This window comes from Convolutriloba macropyga, chromosome 1 (genome assembly GCF_964194025.1).
Source record: "Convolutriloba macropyga chromosome 1, txConMacr16.3, whole genome shotgun sequence".
NCBI lineage: Eukaryota > Metazoa > Xenacoelomorpha > Acoela > Convolutidae > Convolutriloba > Convolutriloba macropyga.
In genome coordinates, this window is record NC_134468.1 from 14,768,295 (window position 1) to 14,785,246 (window position 16,952).

The window sequence follows — 16,952 nt, forward strand, 5'->3', positions numbered from 1 at the left end:
CTCCTTTCAAGCAAAAAAAAATGGAACAAACTCAGTGAAACAAAGCATGGTACTTCTAAAAAACCGTCCGATGTTATAAAAGATTGTGTTTGGTTTGATTATTTTTCTAGAAAATAAATTTAAGAAAACATTTTTGCCAAGCCTGAATAAAAGAATTGTAAAAGACCTAATTTTTTGCTAAACTGAAGGCTTTCCACATAAAAGTACTCCGCTTCCACAGTGATGTTTAATGTCACATGCATGCCAAACACCATCTCGGTATCATTATAAAAAATACTGTATAAGGATATCAAAAATCAGGAGGACGCCGGTAGCGCGAAACGGACGTAGAGCAGAATGCCATTAAATGAGATTTGAAGCCGAAAATTTGCCATGCTGGTTGGTCTTAAACGCATTACTTTAAAAGAATTGTTTGTGAAAATTTCTTACAAAATAAGGAAGGTCTATTCGTGCTTGCAACCTCACCCATCAAGGGGGATGCGGCAAAGGAGAGGAAGAGTGGAGCGCAACGCGATTGCACTCCATAGATAATCAAGAGACAACAACTGAATAACTTACCATTTCTGATTTTTGTTGCACATTAATTGAAAGCAACCAGTTTATTGCCAATAAAGTTTAAGCATTCGGCTCTTATTCTATTTTTTTCTGATTTGGCTCTGCAACCGTTCAGTTGTAATTTTTAGCTCCCAAAACTATGTCTCCGTTGCAGTTGGACTGCTCCATTCAGCAAATCGTTCTAAAACGTGAACAAAGCAACTTTCTGGATTTTTTCGTTACAAAAATTTCAGTCATTCTGCACCCTCATTTTTGACCTTTTTCCCCATTTTCTGAAGTTTTTTTTAAACAAGATTGGTATCATTCTCTATGCTTGGCTATAAGAAATGACACAAGAATTTTTAAAGCGAGGATTTTTAAGGGCAACTAAATCCCCAAGAATAGTAAATAAATTGTAAAACATTCGTCCAAATCTTCAGAATTTGAATTGCTCCCTAAATGACACATTTTACCATGCACACTTTAATAATGAAATTGGACTAAAAAAATCATTTTCAAAAACTCTTTCAAAAAGATTTCCAACTCTTCCAAAATTCGCAAAAGCTTGAGCAGTGAGCGGATTGCTCTTTATATCAATGATGTCAGTGAATGCAAAAAAACTTTTTTGAGTGATTGCCAAACATTTCATCAAACTTTGTGGCAATTAAATTAACTTTTTTGTTTTCATACTAAAGCGTCTTCTTGTTTGATCCATTCAACGCTTTTAACTTTTCCACCTCAAAAACAATATAAACAGGTAACTAAAATTTACCCAACTTGTTTGAAAGTAATTTCGCCGCCTTTAGTCGGTTATGTTTCAAATGGTCGCCTTCAGTTTGAGATCTTTCTTTTTGGTCTAATTGATTGATTGAAGAAATCATTTTTTAACACAGGTAAATTCAGAAAATAACCAAATAGGTTAAAAGTTGTAACGAAAGAAAGTAGATCAGACTTTTCCGACATAAATTTGTCACATAAATATAACTGAATTCTGATTCTGATGTATATTGGAATTAAACGTGTTTGAAGCATCATTTTTTACGTTTTTGAATTAAAAATTTCATTTATCATCCTTTTTGTTTGTTAGAGCTCTAGAGAATTTTGGATGTTTTATATTAATGGAAAAATTGAGATAGAACATAAAAAATAGTTTTAATGACAAACGGGAAGCAGTTAACGTCATATAAATTTTAATCGCCGCCGTCAGCTACTTCAACGGCTATAATCTCAGCTATAAATTATGTTTCAGCGCTCTTTTTTCTTTTTTCAATTGTTTTACCATTTGTTCACGTTTTCGTTTCCCAAAAATTCGAATTCAAGGTTTCCCCGCTCGACTTCTCACTTACATCTTCTACTAATTGAAAGAAACTGATTCGGTCTCTAAGTTGCATTAGGTTTCAAATTCCATAAGAGCGGCTTCCAATCAATATTATTATTGAGCTGTTTAGCCTTCAATTTAGAGGCAGAGTTCAGGAGAATGATCTGATCTTATTACAACTGAACACCCAATCAGGAAAAAGGCTGTCAATGTGTATCTTTTTGTCTTTGTGTTATCGGTTTCAATCCATATGGGTTTCACATGCCTTCTCCTTTTTTCCGACGAACAGCTGACTTTTTACTAAAAGGATTTGCATGTGTCCATATCTCATTGCCAGAGATCCTAAGTTGTTATTGATCTGAGTGAGCCATGAAATCCGAAATCTCCAAATTCCACGCTTCAATTGAACTAAGTTTTTTTTCGCCAATTCATTATTGCTTTTCTGCTTTAACGTCAGTTCAATGTGCTAGTTTTTGTTTCAGTGCCAAAATTTTTTCTTGCATGAATTCAATGCAAGAAATTTCTTGCATGAAATCACTTCTATGAATTCAAAGAAAGTATTGAATTCTCTTATAACTGAGAGTTGAAAAATATTAAGCATATTAATAAAACAATTTAGAAATGCACAATTTAGAAAATGCTCAGTTTTTTCTTTGGTTGTGAGTTATATTTACAATCTGTTGTCATGCAAAATTTAATTTTTATAGAAAATTCGAAAGTTCTGGCAAACAATATTGAGGCACCCGATTTATTCTGAATACGAATACATTGTGAACATTAATTTGCCTATTTTTGCGTACGTTTAAGATAACGTAACTCTGCTGGACGTCACTGAGAATTTTTAGAGTTTACCATGAACAGCAAACTGGTTCGATATTCTAAGTCATAATTTCGAAGTAGCTTGCTTCTACGAGTCACGTAACCTTGCTTAAAACACGAAACGTGCACGTTTTAAAACGATGAAAGTTTGTGGAATTCAAATTTCCGGCTAACTATATAGGAACATATGGCATCTTAACTTCTGACACTGCAGACTTTCGGCATTTCAAATTGTGCACGTGTGTGTTTAGCTCGTCGAGTCATTTTGAATAGCGTGTTAAAACACTCATGTGTTTATTTTAAAATGCCGAAAGTCTGCAGTGCCAGTTAACAAGCTATCAATTTTTCTTTTTAACTGCAGGTTAGTTCAGTATCTGAAAGCGGAGCTAGACAACAGCACAGGTGTGCACTTCAACTGCCAGATGGGAAAGGGGAGGACCACAACTGGCATGGTGCTGGCCTGTCTCATTACTGCCAAACTCATGCAACAGCCTATTGGCCTCGAAAGCAGCGGTAAATCAAATTGATCATTCGAACCACTCAAGTTATGATGTGAATGTTTGTCCGAATCAAACTTCTTAAAAGTCCAATTTTGGCGATCGGAGTCGCCTCGCAGAAAGCGCAAGAGGTCTGTGATCAGATGATCATAAAATAATATAATTTCCGGATTATTGAAAGAGTTCTGTACATGTTGAATTCTATAGACAACAAGGAACCTATGAAGATCGTGAATGGTTTTGCACAAATTTGTTAAGATACGAAAGACATAGATGAGATAAGCTTCATTTACATGTAGGAAGCAATGGCGACTCGTCTACGGAGTCCTCTGCAAACAAACCAGGCACCTTGGAGAACGGAGAATTCCAGATCATAAACAACTTATGCTCTGCCCTCTCTTCTAAAACCATGAAGGCAGAAATGGACTTTGTCTTAGATGCGTGTGACCATATGCAGAACCTCAGGAAATGTATTTGGGAGACAAAGGTTCATTTCATCAAATCTGAATTTAGCTGTCTTGAAAAATAAAGTTGGCTCTTGCTATCTTTAATCACTGAGGTTTCATTTAGAATTGGTTAGCCGAATCAATTACTTTTGCGCTGTGGGTCGATTTCATTCGAGTTTTATTCTGACCCAATTCAAAAATAATTTTTCACAATTGAGATCTCTCATTCAGATTTTTAAGTGATTCAACTCAATTGGCGTCTTCTAGTATACTAATAGTCAATCTGAAAGTGCAGAAATAATTGGTTTTACATTTTCGAATTACACCACTTCAGCGGTTTTCGTATAACAGTTGTTCCCACCCCATTATGTGGGAGGAGGTTACATCATTGAGTGGTATTATGAGTGGTTGTGAGTGGTATTATTAGAAAGCCCGTCAAGCGTAGAATATTCATTTATAGAGTTTTTCGAATTTGATTTTTTTTAAAGATTTATCGGGTTTTAAAATTTAGGTGAATATTGCCTTTTGTTCAACCTTTAATTTACTTTGCTGAATGATGATTTTGTTTGTTGGATTTTTGCCAAGTCTTTCCGATTAACTGCTCTCGGACGAAAGTCGAAGCAATTATTGTAAAAGTGTGTGTCTTTCATTTTATTTAAAGTTTTGCCTCACCATTTTTCTGAGTTTGTACGAAAACATTTTGTGAGTTCTAAAGTGACATTTTCACGTTTCCCTTCTTCATGCTTGAGCGATCTCAAATGCTCCTACATCGTAGTAAAGTTGGTTGCTAAAATGAAATCGATTGTAACATAGGAAATCACAAGTGCCCAATAGCCGTAGTTTACAAATAAAAGCGAGCAGCAAATCTGATGTTTTACCTAGAACTGCTCACAAATCTCAAAAGGACTGCAATAAATCTGCCCAGAGAACCCCCATAAAAAATGAGGGCTAGTTGTAACTCTATTATCTAACAAAACTATTTGAAACAAAACTTTTGAGTTTTTTGTTAATAAAACTCGATTTAAATCAAATTTGTTCCTTTTCGGCGTCAATTTCGATCTTTGTAGATTTTTAAATGATCTGGAGCGAAATTTGGTATTATATTTTTAGGAATATATTTCTTTTATTGCAAAGTTTTCGTTTTCCAATTTGAATTTTAAAGAGGCTTTTATGCCCTTGAAATTTTCGTTTTGCGTCGTCTAAATTTTTCTATAATTAATCAGTTTAAACAGTTGAATTCAAGTGCTGGCAGTTTCAAGCCAAAAATTAGGTGGAAGTTGCTGTAAATTGTAATTTTGCTTTGAAATTTATTAGTTGTTATAGTTTGGTATGTAATTATCTGTCTTGACGTCATTTGAAGCCACTTTAGTGAATAAAGTTAATCCCAATCCCGGAAGCAGGCTGCAATAAGTTTGAGCTCCTAATATTGTTTCGAGGGTAATTCTTCCCACAAAAGCAAGTTATTTTAATAGCCGCGATACGATAGCAGCTATTATTGGGGAAATCGTGGTGAGTTCTGCTTTGCAGTTAAAGTTTGTGTGCGTGTCGTCGTTTGTTCTACTTTTAGGTCAATTGCGTGGATTAATTACCTCACTCAAAAAACTGACTTCTGAACTCACTTAATGAATTTTAAATTTTATGAAATTTTTTACTTCACTAGATCAATAGTGTGCATCTAAGTAGTGCCAAACGTATAAGCCCTAATTCTTGAGTTTTAAAGTCTTGAGTTTTTGTTTTTGAATATTAAACTTGAAAAAGCTCTGTTAGGACTTTTTCCTTATAGAGCGTATCTGTCTCATCAAATTGACAGTCTGATCTAACCTAAAAAGTCTAGTGGTCTTTTAATGGAGTAGTGGTCAATCTGTCTATTTAGGTTGGATAACATTGTTTCGAACTCTCTCTAGCAAAAATTTTTAGGTTTTTTGCGTGATTAGATTTCGATAGTACGTGACTTAACTCAATCAACAAATGATCTTTTCACTTTAAAAATTACGTTTGGTTGCTCTGAAACGAAGTTTGTATCAATTATATTAATACTGTTGGTCTTTTTTCTATGCAAATTTTCCGGTTTTCTCCATTCGAATTTTCCGATTTGACCGATTTTTTGTCTGACCCATTTGACTTTTCGTCCTTAAAACGGAATAAACAGGTAGCGCCCAGCAGGCATTAAGTTTCATTAGAGGCACTCAGCTGCGTATAGTAGTCCTTTAAGTGCTTAGTGTGATAAAGCTACCGGGAGGGCCGTAGATCAAGGTTAAAAGGTAATTTTTAGGAGTTTTTTTGAGCCCAAAATGTTGCAGTTGCAGTTCTTCCTGTTTTTTTGTCAATTTTCGACATTTTTGTTGAAACAGTCTAAAAATGAGGCTAGTTAAAATTAATAAAGGCCTTTTTTAAGAAATGATAACTTTTTATGGCCCTTTTAAGAGCTATATCTTTTGGTAATCCAAACAAAAACACACAAATTTATAGTAATATACACAATTTTTTTTCAATTTTTATAATTAATTTTTGTGGTTTTTTGTGTTTTCTCAGCCCTAGTTATCAATAGAAATCCTCAGTTTTAATAATAGGTTGCAGCACAGTTTTGTATGGTAATCGAATGGTTTTCAACTTCTTAAAATCAAAACTTAAACAAGTTTTTGGTAAAAAAGTTTCATGAAAAATTTTTTGGTCATTTTTTAGGTTTCTCCAGCCTCCAGAGCCAAGGAACCTCCTCTAGAGTTTGTTATTAGGTTACTCCATTGTTTGTAGATGATGTAATGGGAGGTTTTTCAAGATATTAAAATCAAGCAATTAAGCAATTTCCAAAAAATGCGATTCAAGTTTTTGAATATTTTTGAATTTTAATTTTTTTTCCGCATCAGAAGCCCCAGGAACTCATGCGAGGCTTGATCATAAGCTGTTGCATAGTTTTTGGAATTAGTGGAATGGTTATAGTTTTAATGACAGTAGTTTTAGCACTTTGTTGATAAAATGTAACTTTTTTTTTCAATTTTCAAAAAGTTATCATCATGCTCCAATTAATATAGGGATACTGGATAGTCACTTGAGACAATGAAATTGTTCTGAAGATATTATTATCACGAATTTGAGCAAGATTTTATTAAAATTTGCATTGGTGTTTAAAGTTTTTGAATAGTTTTGTCCTTTGTGAGTTTACAAATCATTACTGGCCAACGAAACTTTTCAGGTCTTGCAGATAGGTTAGATCTCAGAGATTGGTTACAGATCTCCAGAGATAAAAAATTGTTTTGAAAATTTTTTTCACTGCGAAATCAAGAAACATTTTTTTTGAATTTTTCACTTTAGTTTTTTCTTTATGATTTAATTACTAATAGGGCTAGAAAACTAGAAGTTGCAGAATTAAATCTTATCAGGGAAAACACTCCTAGCTCTCTCTTTCTCTCTCTGTTGGTTTTCTTTCCTCCTTTCCGTTCCTGTCCTTCTCTTTCGCGTTCTCGTTTTATCTCTCGCACACTCTATTTCTCCCTCTCTCTCTCTCTCTCTCTCTCTCTCTCTCTCTCTCTCTCTCTCTTTCTCTGTCCTTAATTTATTTGTTGATGCTACACTTCATCAGCTGCTGTATGACGTCATGTCGTCATCTATCACCCTCACCTCAACTCCATTCAATTAGGCTGAAGCTAGCCTCACTAAGCCGTGGCTAGCTACTGACGAAGTCAACCGCTCGCCGGATGTTTGAGCAATTCGTTCGACCTTAGTCGGTTATGTTTATTATATTAGGTCAAAGGAGGGAATTTTCCCAATACTGAAAGTAAAGTCAAGGAAAATCCCTAATAAAATGAGTTGTATGGAGCGAATTTTAACATCCCTTTCTAATTTACCGCTGAATGTTTTTTTACATATTTTTTTGAGAGGCCTCGATAAATTTTTCAACGTACATCTGCATATTTTTATCTGTATTTTACTGGATACAAATCTATTTCTCAGTTAATATGGCAATCTGCTGGTTATTTTTATTTTGGGAGAGTTATTTAGGGAGTTTGTAGTAGCCAACGAGCAATATTGAGCGTGTAATTGTTTTCATTGAGTGTGTCAACAGTCCGAACAAAATTGTGGTAAATGAGGAATAAAAATCGATCAGGGTCCTTCGTTAACACTACAGCAAGCAATGGAGCATCAAGTTAGTAGTTCTGAAAAAGAGGTTTTTCAAACTCCTTCTGCGGTGAAGCGACAAATTAGTGTTGGAAATTTTTTGTTTTTTTATTTAACGTTTTCAATTTAACTTCTCTTTTTGCCTATTGGTCGTTTGATTTGCTCACGAATGTTACTAAATATTTTCTATGTGTTCTAATGGTGAATAAAGGCTATTACTTGATTCTGTCAAGGGACGCTATTTATATAAGACTTTTACACAGTGTTTTCTATTTAAAAAAAGCAAAATCTGCATGTTTTTTGTTGTAGCATATGTTCGTATATTTGACAGGACATTATGACGTTGCATTTTTTTACAACAGCTTAGAGAAAATTTTTAATTTTGCTAAATGTTTAAACTTTTTTGTTCTTGTTGCTTCTTGTTTCAAAGAGACTCCGGTAAACTGGTATGTGACATGTTTTGTGAACTTTGACAATATTTGAGTTCTCCTTTTCTTCCTGCTTTTTACTTTTTGCTTATGTAGGATCGTATGTTTAGTTGAACCAAGGGCTATTGTTGAAACAAGCGCTATCGTTGCCATCAAATCTTGCTATTCAATTGACTAGTTTTTCGAAAGTTTTAGTTAATTATGGGGCTGTCAAGCTATTTTGTTTTGTTTTCATTAGATGTCGTTTTTTAGATTGCATCCGAAAGCTACTATCGAAGTCAAACACTCGATCCTCGTTTCAGGACAATTCGCGCGACGTTAGTCATTTATGTTTAATTTATCTTGACAGCTAATGGTAGGTACGCAAAGAGCCTTTGTTTTCATACGTCTTTGTGATTTGATCAAAATGTTCCTTTTGTTTTTAATAGCCGCCCTTATCTTCTCAGCCAGCTATTATAGCTCCTACTTTTTTTACAATTCAAAGAATTTGAATTGTATTGGGGCGCTGTCTTTTTTTTTAAGATCTGTTCACACATTTTCATGATTTTTGAAGTCAAATTGGAGTAGTGATTTTGGTCACGCCGAAACAGGAAAGGGAGCAAAAAATCGAGTGGTTTTGCGGCGTGAATTTTTTTCGCTCTAATTTTAAAGTAGAGTGAGAAAACGGTGTTTGAACGAAAATTCGGTTTCTCGGTAGTGGTTTTTTGTTCACATGCGGTAATTTCACTTTGATTTTTACTGTTTTTTTCGATTTTTTGGATCAGATTTGTTTTTCTAAATATTTTTTGCCAATCCATTCACAGCTCATTCTGGACCTAGTAGTTTGTTAGAATCAAAATTAGATATCTCACTAGTGGTTTTTTGTTCTCCCTAGCAGCATTTTGACATTGATTTTCTGTTTTTTTTTTGTTTTTTTTTTCATCTGATTTTTTTTGGAATGGTTTTTCCAATCCACTCATTGTCCGTTCTAGGTCTAGTTGTTTGTTAAGTAATTGAAAGTTCTTTGAATTGTACGCCAGGAATTGTCCTGCTATGTTTTTTTTTACTTCGTCTAACAGATTTTTGTTTCCTCTTACCCTGACTTCTTGGAATTGAATTTTTCCATGACTTACCTCACTCAAAAAAATGACTTCTGAACTCACTTATGGAACTTTAAATTTTATGAACACTTGTTAAAGATCAATAGTGTGCCTCTACGCCTCTTTTGCATCTTTTTTGGTCTTTATAATTTGGTTCGTATCGATTTTTTGCGATGAATTATTAATTGCTCTCGAACGAAGATTAAAGCAATTATTGTAAACGTGTATTTTTATGCAATTTTTTGATGAGTAGCTAATGCTTCAGTCTAGTACGCCGTAGATCGGTGATGTGAACCCTCCGGTTGTCGGAATTTTTCGCACTAGAAGACATTTTCTGGGCTAAATTCTAGCTGAATTATACTGCCCCACCTGTCGCTCGAGAGCAATTTGTTCGACGTTGGTTTGTTTAATAGCCGCCCTCATCTTCTCAGCCGGCTATTATAGCGCTCCTATTTTTTTTTACTTCGTCGAATAAAAAAATGTTTCGCTTTACCTCATTTTGCCGCCTTTTCAACATTATGCGTGAAATCTTTTTGACTTCTCTAGGCTAGTTTCTCTCTTCTTTCATTCTGCTAAAAGTGATTTTGAACATCAGTTGCTCAGCAAAGCAATTCAAAATGAACAGAGTTGGTACAAAAACGGATGTCAGAAATAGAAACGGGATAAACCCATAAAGCCCAATTTTAGATGCCCGCTATTTGAACGTCGTTCCTATAAGTCTTAGTTACCATCTCTAATGCTTATTGGTATTGATAGTAGCCCCCGAAGCTTCTCTCTAGGAAACAGAAGTACGTTATGTTCAACTACGATATGCCACCAAAATAAATCGGACTTAAAAAATGTTTCTGTACAAAAATCTTTTTTTTTCAATATCTTCTATTCTTTCAATCCCACTCAATTTTATTGGATCAACGGCGGCTATTTACCGGCAATCTGCCGGGTATGTTTTTTTAGGTTGTTTATCGTCGTTTTGTTGGTTATTAGAATTAAATAACGATGTTAGCAACTTTTTAACATTGAATGATTTGAACTAGTCAAATATTTTGATACATGGATACGTGTTCTTTAATGGTTAATGCCTTCGAATTTGAGAAGTTCTGGATTTTGCAGATGTGCATTTTTGTCGTTTGTGCGTTTTTCTCATTATCTCTCTCAAACTAACTTGGTGTTTGCATTCTCAAAAGGGCTTTCTTTTTTTCATTAACATCTTTAATTTGTTTCCGATAGTTTTAACACCACTGTTTATTTCATAGGAAAGAGCCTTTTCTTCAGGTATATTTTTTGATCAATTTTTAGCTCATATTGGGTCAGATTGATACATATTTTTCAGGAAAATTGCAGTCTGGGATCTTTTTCTGATCTCTTCTTTTCCCGATATTTTTGAAAGACGTTTTTATTGGATTTTGCATTGATTTCTATGTAATGCTTTATTAAATAAAAAAACTTGAGAAACCTTCTTAATGAAAAGTTGTGCAGGTAAGATTTTATCTCTTATCTATTAGAGGTTCTCTTGCGCTATCAAATTTCTTAATCGAATGGCAAAATTTAAAACCCCAATTTTTTTTTTCTAATTATTCTCTGGAGATATGAAGCAGACAAAGATTGGAGAAAAATTGCGCTGAACTTGAAATGTGACAGAACTAGTGCTCTAAAAACAATAATTCTGATTCTTAGCGGTTTTAGATGTCTTTCTAAGTAGATTTGTCTAATAGCAGTTGCCATTTTTGCTAACATTTTTGAGCTCGATTTCTTCTTTAACCATTTGTTGCCGAGTTAAAATTTCGTACATGCTAGTGAAATGAAAAAATTAACGTCACTTGTACAAATATCTGTTCATTTTGAGGATTGATCACTCCGTTTTATTATTTTAAAGGTTTCCGACAGATAATCAATTTGGAGAAAATTAAGCCAAAAATGAAGATAAGCCGTGTCCGAATATTATTTGAGAAAGCACATTACCAATCCTCCTTGTAACCTAACAAGAAGTCTCGATAATGTGCGTTTGCACATAAAGTTCCGACCCCTCTAATCCAAATTTTTGGCGTAAATGTCTACCAAATGAACAACCGATATTACTTCAGTTTTTTTTTCAAGTAAATTTCAAACACAATTTACGAAAAAAAAGATCGCCTCCAAAGCAAACGACTCAGTGGAGTTAAACAGGTTGCATTATATTGATGAGATCAGCCATTATTAGGAAGGCAAGTCAAGACGAACAACAAAATCAAACAAAACAACAAACATTAATCACATCCAAAATTTATGTCGGCGTTTTTTTTTTAAAAAAAAATATCAACAAGGAAATCCCTAATGAAGAGAGTCCTATAGAGCAAATTTTAACAACCCTTTTTTATTTGCCGCTGAATGTTTTACATAATTTTTTGAGAGGTGTCGATAAATTTTTCAACGTACATCTGCATATTCTTTATCTGTATTTCACTGGACATAAATCTATTTCTCAGGTAATATGGCAATACGCTGGTTTTGTTGGGAGTTTGTAGTAGCCAACGAGCAACATTGAGCGTGTATTGGGAGTTTGTAGTAGCCAAATGATTGGGAGTTTGTAGTAGCCAACGAGCAACATTGAGCGTGTAATTGTTTTCATTGAGGGTGTCTACAATCCGAACAAATTTTGTGGTCAATGAGGAATAAAATTGGATCAGGGTCTTTAGTAAATGCTACAGCAAGCAATGAAGTTTCAAGTTAGTAGTTCTGAAAAATGACGATTTTCAAACTCCTTTTGTGGTGAAGCGACAAATTAGTGTTGGATTTTTTTTTTGTGTTTTTTCTTAAATATTGTCAGTTTAACTTCTCTTTTTGCCTATATGTCGTTTGATTTTCGCACGAAAGTTACTACAAAATATTCGTGTTTTCTAATGGTTAACAAAGGCTATTACTTGATTCTCTCAAGGGGCCGCAATTTGTATAAGAATTTTAAACAGTGTTTTCTATTTAAAAAAAGCAAAATCTGCATGTTTTTCGTTGCAGCATAATATGTCCATATATTTGACAGGACATTTTGACGTTGTATTTTATTCCAGCAGCTTAAAGAACATTTTAAATTTTGCTAAATTTTAAATTTTGTTGTTTCTGTTGCTTTTTTTCTCAAAGAGATTTCGATGATCCGATATGTGTCATGTATTGTGAACTTTGACATTTGAGTTTTCCTTTTCTTCCTGCTTTTTACTTTTTGCGTAGTTAAGATCGTATGCTTTGTTGAACCAAGGGATTTTGTTGAAACAAACGCTATTGTTGCCATTAAATCTCGATATTCAATTGCCTAGTTTTTCCAAATTTCTAGTTAATTAAGGGGCTGTTAAGCTATTTTACTTTGTTTTCATTTTAAGTCGTTTTTTTAGATTGCATCCGTAAGCCCCAGCTAGCTGCTATGGAAGTCAAACGCTTGATCCTCGTTTGAAGACAGTTCGCCCAACGTTGGTCGGTTATGTTTAATTTATCTTGATAGCTATTGGTATTTACGCAGAGAGACTTTGTTTGCATACGTTTTTGTGATTTGATTAACCTGTATATTTGCTTTTTTGTTGTTTATTGTCATTTTGTTGGTCATTAGAATTAAATAACGATGATAGCAACTTTTTAACTATGCATGTTTTGAATTAGTCATATGTTTTGATATATGGTTACGTGTTCTTTGATGGTTGATGCCATCAAGTTTGAAAAGTTTTGAATTTTGCAGTTGTGCATTTTTGTCGTTTCTGCGATTTTTTTCTTGCAAAATTACTTGGTTTTTGCATTCTGAAAGGGGGCATTCTTCTTTTCATTAACATTTTTATTTTGTTTCCGATAATTTTAACACCACTGTTTTTCAAAGAAAGTCTTTTCTTGAGGTTTATTTTTTGGTCATTTTTTGCTCATGTTGGGTCAGATTGACACATATTTTTCAGGAAAATTGGTCAGTCTGGGATTTTTCTCTCATCTCTTATTTTCCCAATATATTTGAAACACCTTTTATTGGATATTTCACTGTTTTCTGTGTAATGCTTTATTAAATAAAAAAACTCGAGAAGTCTTCTTAATGAAAAGTTGTGCAGGTAAGATTTTATCTCTTATCTATTAGAAGTTCTCTTGCGCTATCAAATTTCTTACTCGAATGGCAAAATTTAAAACCCCAACTTTTTTTTTCTAATTATTCTGTGGAGATATGAAGCAGGGAAAGATTGGAGAAAAATTGCGCTGAACTTGAAATGTGACAGAACTAGTGCTCTAAAAAGAACAATTCTCGCTCTTAGCGGTTTTAGATGTCTTACTAAGTAGATTGGTCTAATAGCAGTTGCCATTTTTGTTCAAAATTTTTGGGCTCGATTTTTTGTTTAATCATTTTTTGCCCAGTTCAGTTTTTGTACATGTTAGTGAAATGAAAAAATTAACATCACTGGTACACATATCTGTTCATTTTGAGAGTTGATCACTTCGTTTTTTTTATTTTCAAGGTTTCAGACTTCTAATTGATTTGCAGACATTTAAACCAAGAATGATGAGGAGCGGTGTCCGAATATTATTTGAGAAAGCACATTATCAATCCTCCTTGTAACCTAATAACATAACAGGAATTAATGAGTGAAGAAAATGGAGTGTCCGCAATTTCTAACTGCGTAATGACAATTTGCTGATTGATTATATAATCAATGCACATTCTAACAATTTATATATCAGATGCCATTTGAAATCTTAAGCTTTCAATCATGATAGGTTTAAAATTTTATTGTAGGTCCAATACGACAAGGAAATGTCCAACCCAGACAAAGAAGCCGGAGAGAGAAGGGCGACTTTCTGGAAGAAGCTGGGCGTCAATTTCATTGAGAGGTACGATGGTCATCTACTGTCCTAAATAACTTCCTTCACATCAGTATGGATAACTCAGTTGCATCCACTGACTTTTGAATTTAAATTGGTTCAAGTATTTGAAGGGACCGTGTACAAGGTCCCGTGTCGAAATTACCCCCCCCCCCCCTGCTTACCCCCCCCCCCCCAAACTGATGTAAAAGTGGGGGGGGGGGGGGGTTAATTTTCTATGGGGGGGGTAGAACTATGTAAGATCAGGGGGTAATGGGGGGAATTTTTAGTTTTTACCCCCCAAAAATACCCCCCAAAAAGATGTAAGATTAGAGTGTAATTTTAAGGGGGTAAAAGGATGTAAAAAAAGAGCGCGTGCGCCGGGGGTGTTAAGATATAGAGACTAAGTTGGGGGCAAAACAAGATAGATCCGAATTAATACCCATTACCCCAAAAATGATGTAAGAGTTTTGAGGGGAATTGGCTAAAAATTCCCCCGATTGCCCCCCTAATCTTACATCTTTTTTGAGGTAAAAAATCGACACGGGGTACAGCTCCTACCCATACACATACTAAATAGGGTACATATTTGCGTGGTCTAGAGGGACAGACGGCAATGTTTGTTTGTAACTACGCATTGCTTGATACTGGGTTTTTGTTTTCCTTTGGTTGTCATAAAGTATACCACAGCTCGCGGAATACAATCACGTTTGATTTGCATTGTCCCATAAGCAAAACCGCCAATTTGAAAATGTGAATTCGGAACTGTCTATTACATCTACACCTATGTGCAAGATTATCAGCGCCTTTCTCTTATTGTTCGCTAAAAAATATTTGTTTCCTGTAACCCACCAAGCTTCCCCTTCAATTAAGCTAAAGCTAGCGTCTCTAAACAGTAGCTAGCTACTGACGAACGCAACTGCCAGTCGTTTGAGAGCAATTCGCCCGACGTTAGTCAATTATTTATTAGATACTACCAAGAAAACAATATTTTACAAATGAAAACATTATTTAATAATAACTATTTTTGCCAGAAAGACTAATTTTACCTAAAATTTCCAACATTTTCCCAAAATCTAAATTTTAAAAATCCTTCAGGATGAACTGTTATCTTGTTTTCTTGTGAAAATTCTAACGGCTGTTAAAACTTAAGTAACCTTTGCCAGAGCTTGTAGAGGTCCATTTTCTGACAGTTTAGTCCTAATAAGTTAATACGAGTAACTTTTTGTGGCAAAAAAATAGAATTTGATACCTGTTTTGCTCATATACCCGAGCAAGTTTTTTTCGATTCATCTAGTTCCAATTCGCCGTAAATAGAGTAGTTTAGTTCCAATTCGCCGCAATTAGAGTAGTTTAGTGACATAAAAAAGAATATTTGATTTTTGCTTTTCATAAACCATAAAATTGTTTTATGTGATGTCTGTTTAGATATTTCTATCTGATCCTGTTTAACGTCTACTGCACGGAGCAGGTGCCACAGAGCTTCAAAGTCTCATTTGTGGACTGGTGTGGGGAGAAACAGGACTTGATTGAAATTCTTGGCACAAGAGAAAAAGGGCCCCTGAGCACCTTTGACTGGGTTTAAACCCCCGCCCCCTTAGTGGAAAATGCCTCCAAAAACTGACAACAAGAGAAAGCACTTTAAATTTTACTTACAAGTTATAAATTTGCAACGTAAACTTGCCAGACGTGTCAATGTGCTAATATTTTTTAATTCACTATGCAATAATATATTTTTCTCATTTTGTCATGAGAATTCAAGATCATTGCACCGCAAATGCAGGCCACAGATTTTGTGAAATTCAGTTGCGTCCTTAGAGCCTAAAAATTGATTTTGCTAATTAATTACTTTTGAAGTTCATAGCAATGATTGTAAAAGTGTGTCTTTTTTATGCAAATTTTTTGCTTGACAATTTTGACTTTTCGAGTGATTTTTACGCCCTTGACTTTTGCATTTCGCGTGATCTAAAACTCTCTCCCAATCACAGTTTCAAGCAGTTGAACTCAATTGGCGGCAATTTAATACTTAAAGTCAACTGAAAAGTGCGCCGAAATTGGTGTCATTTTTTACTTTAAATCTTAATAGTGGTATATGTTAACCTCTAATGTGGTTATTTGAAGCCCACTATTGAACTTCTTAGTCCCATTTAGGCTTCCCCCGCCCTCCCGAGTGAAGCAGGCTGCAATTGATTAGAGCTCTCACTAGTCGTTCGAAAGCAATTTTTCCGATGTTTAGTCGGTTATGTTTATAGCTCTGCAGGCTGGATTCCACGATTTTCAAATTATCTAATTTCATGAAATTCGGTAACTAATTTCACTTCGAAATAGCCCATTTTTTAAAATGTAATCTAATTCCAAAATGTACATTTAAATCCTATCTATTATTATATCAAAACGAAATAAAGTTACAATCTCAGTCAAACTTCTTTTAGGTAATTCGGGTCTACAGTTGCGGTGTAATGATGGCGCAAATATTTGAATTGCAAAGATAGCCGGATTAATTGCAAGAATTTGCAGAGAGTACCAGATTGATACAAAAACCAGTAAATTAGCGGTGGTATAAAATATCATCCTACTAATTCGCGCAACGAGCTTTTTGTGCTCTCAGATTGATATCTCGGGTTACATTGACTCTTATTGAGACCATCTCGTATTGAAGTGACCTCTAATCAGACAAAATCTAGAGCATTGAACAGAATATCGAGAATAGAAGGCAGGAAAACTAGAAAACAAAAACCCACAAATTTCTAAAAAAAAAATTCAACTAAACACATCTGCGTTTGAAGTCAATTCTGATCACAAGTTTTAATTTCAAAATTGTCTCTGATCAGATTTTGGTGCGTTCGAAACTACCCCTCATCAGAATTGTGTGCGCCTGGAACCAACTCAGGTCAGAATTTTGCGCGTTCAATAATATTCACTGA

The 16,952-nt window shown here is 34.5% G+C and overlaps 1 protein-coding gene across 3 annotated transcripts in view; it reads left to right on the forward strand.

The window, feature by feature from the left end:
• Window positions 1-15,759, forward strand: part of LOC142335348 (paladin-like) — a 34,942-nt gene extending 19,183 nt beyond the window's left edge. For all 3 annotated transcript variants that reach the window (XM_075383823.1, XM_075383814.1, XM_075383808.1), the window contains exons 6-9: window positions 3,033-3,184; window positions 3,468-3,655; window positions 13,964-14,058; window positions 15,457-15,759. In XM_075383823.1, coding sequence (XP_075239938.1) covers window positions 3,033-3,184; window positions 3,468-3,655; window positions 13,964-14,058; window positions 15,457-15,613 — 592 coding nt within the window. In that variant the 3' untranslated portion in view covers window positions 15,614-15,759. The remainder of the gene's footprint in view (window positions 1-3,032; window positions 3,185-3,467; window positions 3,656-13,963; window positions 14,059-15,456) is intronic.
• The last annotated feature ends 1,193 nt before the right edge of the window (window positions 15,760-16,952 follow it).